The following is an 18,009-nucleotide window of genomic DNA, read 5'->3' as shown; positions in this document are numbered from 1 at the left end:
GTAGCCGTCTTCAATCATTCCGATTTCCGACTCTTCTTATCTTATGCCCCGTTAACATATATAATCCAAACAAATAAAATTTTCACCGTATGATTAATTTCAAGCTAGCAACAACCGACATTTTATTTTACCCTAATTCGAAATGAGTTTACTGCAACCAGAAATTTTCAACAAAGAATACAAACTCTAAAAAATTAGGAGGAATTTCACGTATACCCCACTAAAACTTCAAAATTACGTATCCCCCTCTAAACTTTAAAATATCCCACCTCTAAACTTTAAAATTATGTATTCCCCTCTAAACTTCAAAAACTCACAAATTTACCCATTTTATTGTCTTTTATATTAAAACACATTCTAAATTTATAAAATACCCATTTTACCCTTTCATTAAAAGCATAAAACGCTTATCTGACTCAAATTTTAATACGAAGAGTTCCTCTACTCTCCGAACTGCTTTAAGATCCGTACCCGCTAGTTCAGCACGAATCTTGAAGCGAACACGCACATATATCGAAGCAACATGCACATATTTTAATGCAATGCACGTGGACCAGAAATGCTTTAAGATCCGTGCGTGCTAGACCAACACTAATCTTGAAGTGGACACATACATATATTGAAGCGATGCGCACAGATCTTAGTGCGATGCGTGCGGATCAGATGGTAGGAACCCTTCATATTCAAATTTGAGTCCGATGGGACATATTATGCTTTTAATAAAGGGTAAAATGAGTATTTTATAAATTTTGAATGAGTTTTAATCTAAAAGACAATAAAATGGGTAAATTTGTAAATTTTTGAAGTTTAGAGGGAGAAATATGTAATTTTGAAGTTTGGAGGGGAAATACGTAATTCTGAAGTTTTTGAGGGGTATACGTGAAATTCCCCCAAAAAATTAATACAAGGGACTCTTAATATATAAAAATATGAAGGGCTTACAAGAAAAAATCATCTACTAAATACAGGGGTTAATTGTTGATCTTATCTAATGCAATCTGTATACTACAAGAGTTCTGGTCCATGGATCAGAATCGGAAGGTCCGCACTCCGCACTCGTCGGTGTGCAGCTTTTGTGCTTGCAGAAATAGTATTGGATAACTCTCTTAAATCCCCGAGTCAATATTCCAATGATATCTAGTGTACCGAGCAAAAATGTAACCAATTATAAATTTGAACATGAATATCATACCTTATTATGCACATTGGATATTTGGATATCTTCCGCGAATTCGTATCCTCTGCATTAACTCAAAAGAGAATCTTTTCAGTTAATGAATTTTGACCATCCGATCTGTTTTAATATTCGTGCAGTTAAATCCGCACTAATAGTAAAGAGCTCCTTATACCATATGCAGGAGTCGGATTGACTCCGTTTAAAATTATACGGTACAGATTCATTAACTCAAAAGATTTTTTCTTGAGGTAATGCAGGATATGCATTCCGTTGTCTACTCCTTATTCGCTGGTTTCAGCGACAGCGGGGCCCTCTCTGACAACGACATGCACGAATCGCCCCTCTCTTTCCGCGCAGGGTGTTTAGTGAAACTTGTGTGTAACATGTAACGATCTGTTGTTACCCGCCTTGTCCTCTTAATCTGATCCTCTACACTGTTGTTGACATGGTCTCTGTAGCAGAAGACTGAAAGGATATAATCTGAGAAAATTTCGAAATTCAGAGAGGAGAAAGGGTAGATGTCGGCTGCAATCAAATTACATACGGGATTAATTAATAGTTGAGTTTATTGAGTATGAGAGATACGCATATTTAATAATTTTAATTGAAATCCGTCGCAAATTTGGGTTCAATATTAATCTGATTGGCATTCTCTTCGGACCTGAAATTCTTTTACGGTATCTGATCCGCTTGCACTTTAACAGCCGGTTTGGGCCTGCCGTGCTGCTAGCAAAATTACATCATCAGAACCTTTTAACAGTTGGAAACAATCAATTCCAAACATAACCCTTTTTTATTTTTTCTAAAAGAAAGAAGAAAAAAAAAAAAATTCCCCGAAATCATCATCCGTTCCCGAGCCTACATCCTCTGCATTCAACGTCGCACTGTTTGAGTTTATCTTCTCATCGTCCGATCAGATTGGGGCCAATCCGACCCCCGCCTGTAATGCAGTTGGACCTTTAATATTCGTGGGGATCCAATTCGGACGGTACAGAGCTAAACTCAAAATTCGAGTTAACGCAACACGGCAAGACGATACGAATTCATCCCTTCTCTGAGTTCTCTCTGCCCATGTCATAAATAAAATCCACTTTCAAAACAACAAAAAAACCACACTAGTTTTTACAGATTCCTTGCTTTCCATCTCTCTCTCTCTCTCTCTCTCTCTCTCTGGGGAGCTCTATCGCACGAACACAGACAGCGACGATCAGGAAAGAAATGGCGGCGGCGGCGGACACGTGGCAGCCGCAGGAGCAGGGTTTGAGAGAGATCTGTGTCCTTCTGGAACAGCAGATCACGCCGGGCTCCGATCAGGCGCGGATTTGGCAGCAGCTCCAGCACTTCAGCCAGTTCCCCGATTTCAATAACTATCTCATTTTTATTCTCGCTCGCGCTCAGGTTTTGCTTTCTACCCCTTTTCGATTCCTTACTTCCAATTTTTAGTTAATTTACTGCGGAGCTTAGTTGCTAGGTAGGGGTTGTTTGAATTTTTGTGTTCATTCGAACTTTTCTTTCGTAGTTAGCTGGTTTGAAGTAATTTGATTTGATTAGAAGTGTAGTGAGAGGTGTTTTTGCGCCAAACATTTAGGTGTTAAACTGCGATTTTTGTTTATTTAGTAATGATAAATTTCTTGCTAATTTTTCTACCTGCTGATGCTGTTTGAGTGCCAGGGTTTTTGGGTTCCTAGTGGATTTATTGGAGAAATATTTAGTTATTGTTTGGTATTTTGATGGAACTTTTCTGGTCAATGAGAAACAACCCCCTTTGCCAGGATAAGGAAGAGAGAAATAAAACTGTTTTGAAGGGCCAAAGATAAAAATATCCAAAATTCACCCTTCTGTATCAACCAGTTTTCGATCAACTCTTACAAATAACAGTAGCAATAGACGTACAATAGTGATGAAGGACGATAGTAAGAGTAGCAGTGGTGCTATTGCTTGTTAAAATCATAACAGTGTTTTCTTTTTGAAAAAAAAAATACAGGATGCTAGAATTGAAGTGAGGCAGGCGGCTGGTCTCTTACTAAAAAACAACATTCGTGGAACTTTCAGCTCTCTTTCTCCTCAAAACCAGCAATACATAAAGACACTGCTCTTGCCTTGCCTCGGGGCGGCTGATCGTGCCATTCGGTCAACAGTTGGTACAGTCGTAAGTGTGCTCTTTCAATTGGTACGGGTAGCTGGCTGGCCCGAGTTGCTTCAGGCCCTTTTACAGTGTTTGGACAGTAATGATTTGAACCACATGGAAGGTGCTCTTGATGCTATTTATAAGGTATTAATTGTTAGTCTTCTTATTAAATCATTAGATGCAATGTGGTGGATATAATGGATTTTTATTTTAGGCCTATCTAGCCTTAATTAGCTGGAAATTGTGTGATTGAGTCTCATTCACCCTCAACTGTGCAATTAAGCCTATTCTAGCGTTCTGCTTGAGTTTTAACTAAATTATATTAAGTTGCTGAATTAAGCTTGGAAAAACATAAAAAGGACCAGTCATTCAGTATTTTAATTGCCACCTGTAGTTTATAAGACCAGACATGCATGATATAGCAATGATAACCTAGTTGCCCCTTTATGCAATGCATTCAAAAGTTAATTGTCAACTGTGTAATCTTTTTTTTTTTTTTGAGGAGAAAACTGTGTAATCACAATTTTGTCCTTGGGCTGTTCTGTGTCTAACTCTGAGGCAGGCCTAATAGTATGCCTATGGAAAGAAAGAAAAAGAGCAAAATTTGGGAATGACAGTTTGGTAAAACTGGTTCGGATATTTTTTACCTTTACTAAGATGGCACCAAAAATATAAACTGCTCGTGGTTATTGGTACTTATGTTTGAAATACTGTTATCTGTTCTTTTTAATATTTCAGAACTGTTCTTAACTGGTACACTTGTTTCTGCCAGATATGTGAAGATGTGCCAGAAGAGCTAGATGTGGATGTACCAGGTTTGCCAGAGAGGCCCATTAACATTTTCTTGCCTAGACTTTTACAGGTTCATCTCCCTCTCTCTCAACATCTATAAACTTTTTATAACTTATTTGCATATATAGTTTTTTCTCTAAATAATCTTCTGTTTTGACAATTTTACTCAGTTTTTCCAATCTCCACATGCAAATCTTAGAAAGCTAGCACTGGGATGCATCAATCAGTATATAGTGGTCATGCCTTCGGTAAGTCTCTCTCTCTCTCTCTCTCTCTCTTTTCTAGTTTTAAATGATATTATCTGCTTATGCATTATATGTTTTACTATTAGGCACTGTACATGTCAATGGACCAGTATCTTCAGGGCTTATTTCTTCTAGCTCAGGATCAAACTGCAGATGTCAGGAAATTGGTATCTAATTATCTTTCACTATTAGTTGACTAGCTATCATTTTTTTACTTCCAATCAACAGACTGTCATACTTAACCTTTTTTTAAATCTTCATTAAGTCCATTTGTTCTGATCTAGGTTTGTTCAGCATGGGTTCAACTAGTTGAAGTGAGACCATCATTCTTGGAGGTAGGCTGCCAGCTTTTTTTTTTTGACTTTTATTTCATTAGTATTTTATTCCAATTTAATAGTTATTTTTGGTTTATGCAACTATCAACTGACAAGTCACAATTTAAACCACTTTTGCATGTATGTGTAAGATATACTTTTTCTGCAAGGATGTTTAGGAATAGTTCATTGTTTGTTATTCCCAGTGGCTTCCTTTTAAATCCTGTTTGGGTTTTCTTTTCTCATTATTAATATAATTATTTTTCTATTTTCCTTAAATTTCAGCCACATTTGCGAAACATAATTGAAATCATCTTAAGAGCTAACAAGGATCAGGATGATGAAGTTGCACTTGAGGCTTGTGAATTTTGGTATGTTTTTATATGTGCTATATAACATTTAATTTAAATAACAAAATTTATTAAGGCAGTCAAGCCTTTTGTTGTCAGATGTTACTAGATTCAGATTGACCTGAGGTAAAACAGTGAATACCAATATTCAGGGTTCAAGGGTTTATGATTTCTGGCACACCCTTGTGCAATTAACTATATAATCTTTATTATTTTGTTTTAATGAATTCGTATTATGCATTCTGCCAGCTTATTTTTCAAAAGAAAAAGAGAAGGAAGTTTAAGGATATTTCTTTCCTTTTTTATTATGTTATTTTATCGGATCTGATGGTTGGTCCTTTGATCCAGGTCTGCATACTGTGATGGGAATATGCCCCCTGAGGGATTGAGAGAATACATACCTCGCCTAATTCCAGTAGGATTATTTGTCCATACTCATTACTTTTCTAAATTGCATTTATTTACAACTCTGCTTTTATGCCAATACTTTCAATGTGTGATGTTATGTAGATCTTGTTATCAAATATGGTGTATGCTGATGATGATGAGGCACTCGATGATGTTGAGGTTAATGTCTTAATATTAAATTTTAATCATTGTTTCTTTGCTGCAGCTGGATTTGCACCAAATTTATTTTTTATATTGCTATTTTTTTCTACAGGAAGATGAATCTTTTCCAGATAGAGATCAGGTAATGAATATATTTTTTTGGATAATATTTTTCATGCATTCGTGGAGAGCAATAATAATTTATAAATATTATGACAGGATCTGAAACCCCGGTTCCATTCATCACGCTTTCATGGATCTGAAGATGGAGAGGACGATGTAATGTTTTCATTCTGTTAAGTTGAATTGTTTTTCTGTTTATTGGATGTTTTGGAGCAAGAACTTTATTGGTCTTGTTGACTCATCTGAATAAACTCATGATAAGACTAATCAAGTTTAGTGTTTTAGTTTTTTCTTTTTTTCTTACCATTAATTAAATGGGGTACTTGTATCTTTGTAAAAGCAGGACGACGATGCAGTAAATATGTGGAACTTGCGAAAATGTAGTGCTGCTGGTTTAGATGTTCTTTCTAATGTATTCCATGATGAAATCCTTCCTACATTGATACCTGTGATTCAAGTTAGTTATTTCTTTCTAATAACTTGAATATATTCATATTTATTTGCAATTTTCAAGCACAAGTAGACTAAATCCCCTCTCATTTCTTTTTGAACCTAAGTAGACTAAATCTCTCTTTCTCTGTCTCTCTCTCCCTCTTCTTCACTCGGAAGCAAAACCTCTCCAGAACAGATGATGCATCTTGGAAGGAGAGAGAAGCAGCTGTGCTGGCGATAGGAGCCATAGCTGAAGGTTGCATTAACGGTCTCTATCCCCTCCTTCCAGAGGTATATTATATTGTATTTTTTTTTATTTGGTAATGCAAGCAAAAAGCAATGATATTGGGGCCCCAAAGTGAAAATTTAACTAGGAAGATGGCAAACTGATTGTAATTATATTTTTTTATTGTCTGCCCTGTATTCACAAGGTTGCTGTACCGCTGAATATAAGTAAATTGTTATGGATTGCTGACAAAAAAAAGTGAATCTGGTATTTTCATGTATTATGGCATAGGGTTTTGCATTTTGGTCAACATAAATATAATATAATATAATATGGAATCTAATGGTCATCACCGTTTATCCTTATATGAGTACTGCTTATGAATCATGAAGAAAGTATATATAATATAAACTACAGTCTGCACCTAATCTGGATAGGAAGTCACACAAGTGGGCCCACTCATTGTCATGAAAAACTCAGTTAAAAATTGTTTTACGAAGATAACAATTTACTTAAATTTAGTGAACCAATTTGTTTTACAAATTTAGTGAACCATCCAAAAGGCCAAGTGTGTGTTTATTTCTTAAAGTAAAACAATTTTTTTTTTATCTTTGTAAAACACAAATTTGTTAATAAATAATCAAAATTTGTTACACAATTTTTTTTTTACGAAGATAATCAAAATTTGTTACTAAATGTTGGCCTTTTCTTGAGTAAAACACACACTATCACCCAATTTGTTTTACTTAAATTTAGTGGTTCACATGGTTTGATTTCTTAAGTAAATTGGTTCACTAAATTTATTTTTATGAAGATAACACTATCACCCAATTTGTTTTACGAAGATAACAATCAAAATCTGTGATCTTGTTAGCTCTAAAATTTCTCCTCTCGCATTTCATTTTCCTGAATAAAAGTTGAATATTATATTAAGATGTGTTCTAAGAGTTGATGTTTTCTTTCCTTGTGTAGATTGTGACATTCCTAATTCCTTTGCTTGATGATAAATTCCCGCTGATAAGGAGTATCACTTGCTGGACACTTTCTCGCTTTAGTCGATTTATTATTCAGGTAAAAATTCAATTGAATTATATGACAAAAGGCTTTTATTTAGTTTTTTTTGTTAAATTAAAAAGCAAACTGATTTTGTGCTGGTATTCTAATGATAGTGTCCTGTCAGCAAAATACAGATTTATATATCAGAAAAAAAAATTGAAACAGATCCAAGAAGAGTTTGAAATTAGAAAAAATAAATTATATCATGATCACCAAATTTTAATTTTATTTCCTTAACTTTTCAATGTTCCCAATGTCTTTAAACACTCTGATTATGTTGACCTTGCATTCAGGTCTTATTGTAAAGATGGATTTAAGTATTAGTAATTTCAATAAGAGTTAGGTAAAATATCTTTCAGTATGACTTGCAATTAGGTAAAATATGGATATCCATCTATATTTGGAACAAAGCTTGATGGCATGGATCAACTGCACAAGCCAGAATTTTTAGATACCAAAATACAAACTGGGTGATAGTGTGTGTTTACTCTAATAATTTGATTTCTTAATGTAGAGCGTTGAGCATCCAAAAGGCCAAGAACAGTTTGAAAAGATTCTCATGGGATTACTTAGGAGAATTTTAGACACTAACAAGCGGGTTCAGGAGGCTGCCTGCTCTGCTTTTGCTACACTTGAAGAGGTTTTTTTTTTTTAACTTGCACGTTATCTTTATCAAACACCAAACAAATTATTCTATTCACTACAGAAAGAAGTTTGGTGGGGTAATTGGTTGTTTTATGGAAAAAATATTATAATGACACTGGAAATTGCTCTTTATATATATTTGTTGCTTTGTTTTAATTTATTTTGCAATATGCACAACAGGAGGCAGCTGAGGAGTTGGTCCCACGCTTGGAAGTCATTCTACAACATCTTTTACTTGCATATGTGAAATATCAGGTATAAATTAAAGAGTTGCTGTCATTTTCTTGAGCAAATTTCAACTTGTATTTTCTTAGACAGAACACGTCTTTTTCCTTCTTTTTTTTGATTTCCTGTTTTGTACCTTGTGTTTTTTTATCAATGTAGAGAAAGAATCTTCGAATTTTGTATGATGCTATTGGCACTCTTGCTGATGCAGTAGGTGCAGAGTTAAACCAGGTATATGTCTTAGCTTCCATTAATATGTTGTCAAATTTTAATAGTTGGTTCTCCTTTTCCTTTTCTAAAATTTTAAGGAGAGGGGTAAGTTACAAATAAATTCCCTAATGCATCATAGTAATTTTTCCCTGATCTAATTTAAGTGGGTTTGGAGCATAGGATTTTTGAACCTAGCACACTTATCTTTGCAAAAAAACTGTTTGTGGGCGGTGTGTATAAAATTTCACAGGATGTAGAAACATTGCGTGCATTTCAGTAATATTAATAAGGGTTGGATATTATGAGAAATCTGAATACATGAGACAAGAACTTAAATTGAGGTTTTATAAGTGGCAGATATGTGTATTCCTGACTTTGTTTGATTGATTTATGCAGCCTAAGTATCTTGAAATATTAATGCCACCATTAATATCAAAGTGGCAGCAATTGTCAAATGCTGACAAGGATCTTTTTCCTCTACTTGAGTGTTTTACTTCCATAGCTCAGGTATCTCCTTCATTCTTCTTATTGATGTTTAACACGTATTGCTTTAAGCAAATTTTTTTTTTTTTTTTTTTTTATCAACTTGCTTAGAGTTACCTTTCATTAGCTTGGATCTTTCTCTCGAGTATAATTGTTTTGCCATGCATATGTTTGTTGAAATTACTTACCTTCTTGGCAGTATACCTTGCTATGAAATACCTTGTTTGATAGAATTCTTTTGATTTTATAAATTTGCTGATAGTGTTCTTCTTACATTGTTTTTTTTTTCCAGGCACTTGGCCCAGGCTTTTCGCAATTTGCTGAACCAGTGTTCCAGAGGTGTATCAGTCTTATCCAGTCCCAGCAGTTGGCTAAGGTCCTTTGTTTTAGTTGACTCTACTTTATTGAATGAATGTTACATTTGGTTCTTTTACATTTCTCGTGCTATATGCTGAGTACTGTCCAACTGTTGGGACCAAGGTTAACCGGAGCAAAAATTGCGTAAGTGCTTGCTGCTAGTGCAAAATATGATACATTTTCGGTGGTGCTAAGAACAATTAAATATCAGGTCACAAAATCCCCTCGAATATGTTATATTTTTCTCAAGAAATATATGCAATTTTTTTTTTACCAGCAGGCTGATCAGGCAGCAGCCGGTGTACTATATGACAAGGAGTTTATTGTATGCTCGCTCGATCTTTTGTCAGGCTTGGCTGAAGGCCTTGGTGGTGGTATAGAAAGCCTGGTATGTTCTTCCTATATTACTTTTGTGTTGTTACTATTTATTTAGTTGTAGTTTTTGACTGCACAGTAATTAATGAACATTGTGGTTATTATTTTTGTAGGTTGCAAAAAGCAATTTAACAGAATTGCTTTTGCAATGTTGCATGGATGAGGTGGCTGATATTCGACAAAGTGCTCTTGCACTCCTCGGGGACCTTGCTAGGGTTTGTTCTGTTACCATTTTTCTTTTACTGTTATCTTCAACTGACAGTCAAGCATCAGTTGCCAATTTTAATTAGCCAAAATTTGTTTAAACTGTCCCCAAATGACTGAAACAAACTTAAAATCTGAATCTCAATTTAATAGTTCAATTATATACCAATTTGGAGTTTTGGGTAACAGAACAGATTATTCTATAAGGGGTTGGCACCAAATTTATTGGATGTTATTTGTTGTATCTCACTGCAAGATGTTAGTTCAATGTAAATTTGATGTGCAATTTAGTTTGAAAGCATATTCCTGAAGGATAAGATTTTTTGTTCTTGTCGAAGTTGCCATTGCTATAATTATTGTTTTCTTTTTACAACTTATATATTTCTTTCATAATTTAGGTTTGCCCTGTACATTTGCATTCTCGTCTCCTGGACTTCCTTAATGTTGCAGCTAAACAACTGGTATCTAATATATTGTTCTTTTTAATTTATTTTGACAATTTTTTATTTGCATTTAGTTTGTGCTCTTCTAATACTTGCTTAATATTTCCACAGAATCCTACGGCTGTAAAGGAGGCTGTCTCAGTGGCAAACAATGCTTGTTGGGCTATTGGAGAAATAGCTATCAAGGTCTGTGCATATATTTCTAATAAACACCTGATTGTGTTATTAGGCATCAGTTACCTTCAGTTGTGGAACAACAAGCACTTGAGCTTCAGTTTTCCTTGATGAAACCTAAATTGGCTTCAATTACACTCTGAATTGTGCAATTGGGCACCATACAAAACTAAACCAATTCAGTTCAAACTAGTACTGGATAGGACCTAAACAGTACAGACATCTGATTTTGTAGAACCTTAATATGATTGACGAACCATCTTTTTGAGTAACTCACACTCAATTGAAATTCAAATTATGCTTACAGTTTCAATTCTAGCTTGAAATTAAATACCAGAAGTGAATGTGTTTTATGCAGGCAGGCAAGGAAATATCTCCCGTTGTCATTAGTATCATCTCATGCCTCGTTCCCATTCTTAAAAATCCAGAGGTGTGTTAGTACTTATCTTAAATTGATATATATTATTGCTTTTGACTTTTTGTGTGTTTTAACTACCTACACTTGTATTTCTTTTGTATATCGTAACTAATTTTTTTGATTAATTTAATGTAATGTCAGGGCCTACATAATCAGTTCTAGAAAAACAGTGCTTTTGACTTTCTGTGTGTTTCAACTAGCTAAACTTGTATTTCTTTTGTATATCGTAACTATTTTTTTTGATTAATTTAATGTAATATCAGGGTCTACACAAATCACTTCTAGAAAATAGTGCGATAACATTAGGGAGGCTGGGCTGGGTCTGTGCGGATGTTGTCTCACCTCATCTCAACCACTTCATGCAACCTTGGTGTGATGTTTTATGCGCGTAAGTGTGTTTCTCATTTGGGATTTGTTGGTCTAGTCCTGTCTTAATAAATTGGACAGATGCCAATTATTGAATTTTTGTTGTGTGAGAAAATTGATGCTTTAACTTGAATTTGTTATGTTCTGAAACTTTTTGTGTGCAATTTGTTGTTACTGATGCAGGATCAGGGATGATTTTGAGAAAGAGGATGCTTTCCGCGGTCTTTGTGCAATGGTAATTGTTACCTAGTTTTACTTTTTACTTTTCAACCTCCTGGTGGAAGGAGTAAATTTTTTGGAGAAGACAATATTTGCACTTCTTTATGGGCATCTTTTTTTGTTTTCAAAATTAGGTGAGAGCAAATCCACAGTTAGCCGTGAGCTCCCTTCCCAACATCTGCCGAGCATGTGCTAGTTGGCATGTAAGGAATTCTCCGTAATATTAAATTTTGGAATATATTCATTTCGTAATACGTGGGATTTACGAATTCTCTTTAATAACCTGTAGTAATATGGGCAACATATCCTTATCCTCTCTTTACCAAAATTTCCCCTTTCACATCATATGTAGAAAAATATGATTTATTTTTATAGTTTTAAGTATCATTTTTAAAATCAGAAAGAATATATATTTTTTTAATTTGATTAAAACTATATTTTGATGATTTTAATTTAGTTTTATACTTTTAACCAAATTATGCACTATATAAAGAATTAAATTATTTTTCTGCCTTTAACTCTTTCGTTTGTTAGGAGATAAGAAGTCAAGAGCTACACTCTGAAGTAAGCCAGGTTTTGGCTGCTTATAAGCAGGTATTCCTTTTTTCTTAATTTTTAAAAATATTCCAAAATTTTATTTGAAGAAACAGAGTACAATTCCAAAATTTATTAATTTTACTGAAAGAGCTGGTACTGTAATCTTGTTTGGACTAATTGTAACATCCACCCTTAATTCAAATCTGATGATTTTCTCTCAACTTCTTTTTTTCTTTGTTGCTTAGATGCTGGGGGCTGGATGGGAACAGTGCATGGCTACACTGGAGCCTCAAATAGTTCAGAAATTGACCAGATATGGTGTTTGACTGCAGATCTCTGATCATATATATTCTTCTCTTTGTTTATCCACTGAGAAAAAAAGGGTCAACCCACTAAGATGGCTGATACCATGCCGGCTGGTACCTGCTGGTCTTGGTCCAAATTTTCCAGCATGCATCCATTTATATGAGTGCAAGTTCGAACTGTTGTTGTGATTGATTTTTTTATACCCTACCTAGGTCTCGTAGGAAATTATTTACAGTTTAATTTGAGGGTAAAAAAAAGAAAGGAGATAGGAGGGATCAAGGGAATATTTAGTTGATACGTATGGTTCGTGGTTCATTTGGTCCCTTTATTGAAGATAGTTTTGTTCATTTGAATTGGGTTGAGTGGGGCTTGATATTCACTTGAAGATTTGTATTTATGCTATTTTGGGGTCTTGATGAGCAATTTTTTTTTTGCTGAGTGTACTTAAATCTTTTTATTTCCATAATAATCGACCTACAAAAGGAAAAAAGAAGAGGGACAGAAATGTGACAATCTTGTATTGCATTTTGATTTCTGTTGCACCTCATTTTGAAGCAAATGTTTTTTAAAAAAAAAAAAAATTAGTGGTGCCCGCCACGCTTTTGCCTTTGTGAAACAAAGCGGTATCATAAATATTAAGTTATAAACTATGAAAAAAATCTTTTTAGCACTTGATGGTGTGGCGTGTTTTCATTGGTTGACGCACGCGGGTGGTTTGTTTAGGTGAGCCAAACCCTCTCTTTAAAATACATAATAATTAATCGTACAAATAATCTGCTTAAAAGTAATCTTCTCAGGCTGAGAGCATTCATGCTGCCCTTGCAAGCAGAGCGGTGCTACTGTTGATTTAGAAATTGAAACTGGGAATTTTCGAGCTAAAATGGATCCCCTGGATCCAACGGTCCTAATAGATCGTTTGCAGCAAAGTGATCCCTGTTGTTGATTTATCTAATCAAATGGGAATTAAGATCCTTTGGGACATCTCAAACTTTCAGTTGATATGTAGAAAATTCTGACCGTGCAAATCTTTTATGTACGAATCTCAAGGCACAATAATACTGATCTGATTCTGAATAGGTACTGAAAAATAATTGATCCGACTTCACTGAAAATTTGAGATATCTCAGAGGATCAAATGGTTGGTCTGCAGCAACTTTTCAAGAGAAGAAATGATAATGCAAAACAAGGAAGAAATGGGGCATAGAATGAATAAATCAAGGCCCATCGAAGTTACCGGCCCATGGATCAACGGGCTTCTGTTATATTGCTGTTTCCTAATTCCCATCCGACCTCCGTCCCCACCGTCTATTCTCTTTTGAAAAGCTCAGGAAAATAAGCATTTCAATTACGCGCTTCTTTTCCTTCGATAAACCCTCTTTGACAACCTTCTCTCGATTTATACGACTTAGGTTTTCCATTTTGTCCTCTGATGAGATTGGATGGCTATCGCGGCCCCAGGACAGCTGAATCTTGACGAGGTTCCATTATGGCCATGTGGACCTCGAAGCATCGATTGTTTCCAGAAGCTGGAGCAGATTGGCCAAGGCACCCACGGGTTAAACCACTGATTAACTTTTTTTTAATTAAATATTTCTTCTTTTCTTGATTTGATGTGATGCGCCTCTGACAATCATAATGATTTTCTTGGAGTATCAGAATTCAGGAGCTTTTTACCATATTATAAACCCTGTGATTAAGTTTATTTATTGCTAACTTATGCAAGTGATTGTCAAGAAAAAAAAAATGATATTATAATTATGAACTGGATGATTTTTGTCAAGATTGAATCTGGTAATGCTCATCCTTTCTTATCTAGATTAAAGGTATGGATTAATTGATGTAAATATTGACTTGCTTTCTTTTTACCTGCAGACAAGTCTTTAAGGCTAAGGACATTGAAACCGGAGAAATAGTAGCAGTAAAGAAGATTATAATGATAAATGAAATACATGGAGTATGTACATCTTTGTTTCTTTCATGCATATCTTTTCTTGGTGAATCCTTTACTTTAGGGATTGAAATCTCAGATTTTGGATTATTTGAAGCTTCCAAGATCTGCAATTCGTGAAATCAAGATTCTGCAGAAGCTTGATCATCAAAATGTTATTCGGCTGAAAGAGATTGTCACTTCTCCAGGTTCATATCACACTCTTGAATTGTTCCTTTTTGTCTTCTGGTACAGTTGATTGATTATCCTTGAAATTGATGAAATACCAATTTCGGTCCCTGAAACACCATGATATTCCAATACAAGTCTGAATTGTGTAATGTGTATACTGATATGGAGTTTTCTTTTTGTGATTTTGGATAGACCTTCAAGATTGCCTACTCTTGCACACATAAAAGGATTGCTCCATGAGTTTTAGATTTTTGACCGGGAATAAAATGTAATATTTTGAATACTTTCTATTTTCAAACTTGCTTTGATTAATGTCGTATGTACGTTTAATTTCCAAATTTTTTCAGGAGAAGAAAAGGATGAACAAGGCAGCCCAGGTAACATATTATCCCATCATAAACTAAAATATTAGTTTTACTTTTAATTTGGTGATACAGCATGATTCCCTTGCATTGCTTCAACTACCAGTTGACGGTGACAAGTACAAAGGGAGCATCTACATGGTTTTTGATTACATGGATCATGACCTTTCTGGGTTGTTAAGGACAGGGATTCAATTCTCCATTCCTCAGATTAAGGTGACATAATTGTATTCTTTTTTCCCTCTTTGAATCTATACCTGCAAATGTTCATCTTTTCCTTTTTCTGCTATTTGTTTAATTTTTCCAGTGTTACATGAGGCAACTTCTAACTGGTCTTCAGTATTGCCATGACAACAAAGTGCTTCATCGTGATATTAAGGGTTTGTATCATGTCCAATTCTTTTGTCAGTTTTATTTTACCTCTATTCTCTGTTGGTTTCTTTATATGTTGGTTTCTTGTTGTTTAACTTTTAACTGTTTTGAGCAGGCTCTAACCTTCTAATTGACAACGAGGGAAATTTGAAACTGGCTGATTTTGGTCTGGCAAAAATTTTGTCTGATGAATTAATAATTTTTATCACAAGAAATTATGAAACTGAAATCCTAACGAACTGTGTGATAACTCTTCAGTATAGGTATCTTCTTTCATATTTCAAAATTTTGATTTTGAACTTCAATTTGCTCTTATTAATCAGCATTTCTGGGTGTATCTAATTACCATCTGTTACTATATAGACCGCCAGAACTTCTTCTGGGAAGCACAAAATACGGACCTGAAGTTGACATGTGGTCGGTTGGTTGCGTTTTTGCAGAACTACTTCTTGGAAAGCCTATATTTCCTGGAGAAGATGAGGTAATATTTTGCTATATGTCATTTATCTTCTTGTTATTTCTAGTAATGTTGGAGTTCTCACCTTGTGTACTGAAATTTGTGAAGGATTTATACTTTAAAACAAGTGACCGGATTCATTTCTTTAACTAATGTGAGTAACCAAAACTGTATTGTTTCATGAATGTAGATGGATCAGCTGAAGAAGATATTTGAGATATGTGGAACCCCGGATGAGAACAATTGGCCAGGCGTGACTCAAATGCTGTTATACAACAATGCCATGGTACAACAACGTCCCATGGAAAGATGCATTGGAGAGGTGTTTCAGAAGTAAGTAACCGCATAACATATGGGTTCATTTTGCATGATATTAATTGTTGTTAGTATCTGCTTGAATCATTAGTTTCTTTCTTGTTATGGCAGTTTTGACCATTATGCACTGGATTTGCTTGATAAGATCCTGACCCTTGATCCTAAAAAAGTGAGTATGCCTTCAACCTTATTTTTTTTTTGGTTTCTCTTTCTGTAGAAGACACTGATATAATTGCTTTCAATACTGGAAATCATTACATTTTGGCTCCGGATTAGCTTCCATTTAGTCTACAAAGTGAGATTTGTGCAATGTACAAAGTTATTGTCATCCTAGAGAGAGCACTTGAAATTGTCATAAATTTCAGAAAATTTTGTTCAATTCTTTTTTGTTGGATGTATTGATTTTTAGGTTGGAAGTAATGGGAGGACCACCAGTTGCAACGTTTTAAGATCTGCATCATAATCTAAAGACAGTTTGTAATTTTCTTTTTTTGTTGGATGTATTGATTTCTTTTCCTATTTTTTTTTTTTAATCACAGAGAATCTCTGAAAAAGATGCGCTTGATGCTGAATATTTTTCGACCGATCCATTACCTTGTGACCCTAAAAGGTCATAACTGTCCTTAACACCTTATGCCTCACATATTTAAAAAAAAAAAAAAAAGAAGAAAAATCCTTATACATTCTTGCTCTCATACTGCAGCCTTCCAAAGTATGAAACGTCACACATATTTCAGCAAAGGCAACAAGAGGAGGCAGCCAGGCGGCAGATGCTGAGCCACTTTCCCCCTCATCAACCGTCAGACCTGCCATGCTCTCCAAGGAGGTCCAGCCCGAATCAGCCCATTCATGGATCTCGGCCTCCCATGGCTGCCGGTGGCCCGAGCCACAGCTACGATGAGCCTGCTAGGCCTTCTGGTGGCCCCAACTGGTACCAGCAGGGTGGTAGTGATTCTCATGGAAGCAGTTATAGTAGGGACCCATATCCTTCTCAAGGCTGTAGGCCTCCATCCTATGCTGGCAACCATATGTATAGTGCCGGTGGATCTAGAGGTATGAGTAGTTCTGGTGGTTATGGTGACAGTGGCCCAAGCCACTACTACGATACACCTCCTAGGCCTCCTGGTGGCCCCAACCAGTACCAGCAGGGTGCTAGTGCTAGTGGTTGTTTCAATCCTAACCTCAGCGGCCTAGGAAGCAGTTATAGCAGGGATTCATATCCTTCTCAAGGCCTTGGGCCTCCATCCTATTGTGGCAGTGGCAGTGACATGTCTTGTGTGGGTGGATCTAGAGGTGCAAGTAGTTCTGGTGGTTATGGTGATGGTGGTCCCAACTATCTGCAGGGTGGCCAGTACCAGCATGGTGCTAGAGGCCAAGGAAACAGTTATATCTGGGGCCGGCATCCTTCTCATGGCTGTAGGCCTCCATCTTATGGTGGCAGCGACATGTCTGGTGCTGTTGGATCTAGAGGTGCAAGTAGTTCTGGCGGTTATGGTGACAGTGGTCCCAACTGGTACCAGCCTCCCATGGCTGCCGGCGGCCCAAATCAGCCCATGCGTGGATCTCAGCCTCACATGGCTGCCGGCTGCCCGAGCCACCACTACAATATGCCTCCTAGGCCCTATGGTCGCCCCAACTGGTACCATCAGGGTGCTAGTACTTCTCAAGGAAGCAGTTATAGCAGGGAGCCATATCCTTCTCAAGGCCGTGCCCGTGGGCCTCCATCATATGGTAGCAGCGACATGTCTGGTGCTGGTGGATCTAGAGTTGCAAGTAATTCTGGCGGTTATGGTGACAGTGGTCCCAATTATCCGCAGGGTGGCCAGTATGAATCTTCAGGTCCAGGTTGTGGACCCCGGAACAAGAGAAACCAGTAACAGTAACACGAGAAATTGACAGCATGGATCTTCCCGTGCTGGTGGAAGTAGAGGTAGTAGTTCTGGTGGCCCCTACTATCATCAAGGTCCCTACTAGTGCTCCAGTAACACGAGAAATCAGGAGCAGCAGTGGTGTTATTACTCAGGACAAAA

At 36.1% G+C, this 18,009-nt stretch overlaps 2 protein-coding genes across 6 annotated transcripts; both read left to right on the top strand.

The window, feature by feature from the left end:
- Positions 1-1,938: 1,938 nt before the first annotated feature.
- On the top strand, positions 1,939-12,754 carry LOC144558311 (transportin 1). 5 transcript variants are annotated; one of them, XM_078307146.1, is made up of 29 exons: positions 1,939-2,575; positions 3,162-3,449; positions 4,078-4,167; positions 4,268-4,345; positions 4,429-4,509; positions 4,627-4,677; positions 4,942-5,027; positions 5,355-5,421; positions 5,517-5,573; positions 5,668-5,697; positions 5,775-5,834; positions 6,022-6,135; positions 6,288-6,401; positions 7,309-7,407; positions 7,907-8,032; positions 8,218-8,292; positions 8,422-8,493; positions 8,869-8,979; positions 9,248-9,331; positions 9,593-9,700; positions 9,801-9,902; positions 10,290-10,352; positions 10,446-10,520; positions 10,867-10,938; positions 11,190-11,314; positions 11,476-11,527; positions 11,646-11,714; positions 12,046-12,105; positions 12,294-12,754. In XM_078307146.1, the coding sequence occupies exons 1-29, from the start codon at positions 2,396-2,398 to the stop codon at positions 12,372-12,374; spliced, it is 2,670 nt and encodes an 889-aa protein (XP_078163272.1). In that variant the 5' UTR covers positions 1,939-2,395; the 3' UTR covers positions 12,375-12,754. The 5 variants fall into 5 exon arrangements, with proteins under 5 accessions (XP_078163272.1, XP_078163255.1, XP_078163263.1 ...); XM_078307129.1 differs by having other exon boundaries at positions 1,941-2,575; positions 9,590-9,700; XM_078307137.1 differs by having other exon boundaries at positions 1,941-2,575; positions 8,422-8,499; positions 8,875-8,979; positions 9,590-9,700.
- A 939-nt stretch (positions 12,755-13,693) lies between these two features.
- Positions 13,694-18,009, top strand: LOC144566225 (cyclin-dependent kinase C-2-like). The gene is made up of 14 exons (XM_078316185.1): positions 13,694-13,909; positions 14,227-14,308; positions 14,400-14,490; positions 14,821-14,850; positions 14,942-15,051; positions 15,143-15,215; positions 15,323-15,470; positions 15,571-15,688; positions 15,855-15,997; positions 16,091-16,148; positions 16,519-16,589; positions 16,683-17,014; positions 17,747-17,818; positions 17,943-18,009. The coding sequence occupies exons 1-14, from the start codon at positions 13,794-13,796 to the stop codon at positions 17,951-17,953; spliced, it is 1,455 nt and encodes a 484-aa protein (XP_078172311.1). The 5' UTR covers positions 13,694-13,793; the 3' UTR covers positions 17,954-18,009.

This window comes from Carex rostrata, chromosome 1 (genome assembly GCF_964058835.1).
Source record: "Carex rostrata chromosome 1, lpCarRost1.2, whole genome shotgun sequence".
NCBI lineage: Eukaryota > Viridiplantae > Streptophyta > Magnoliopsida > Poales > Cyperaceae > Carex > Carex rostrata.
This window is presented reverse-complemented; position numbering and strand designations above follow the sequence as displayed.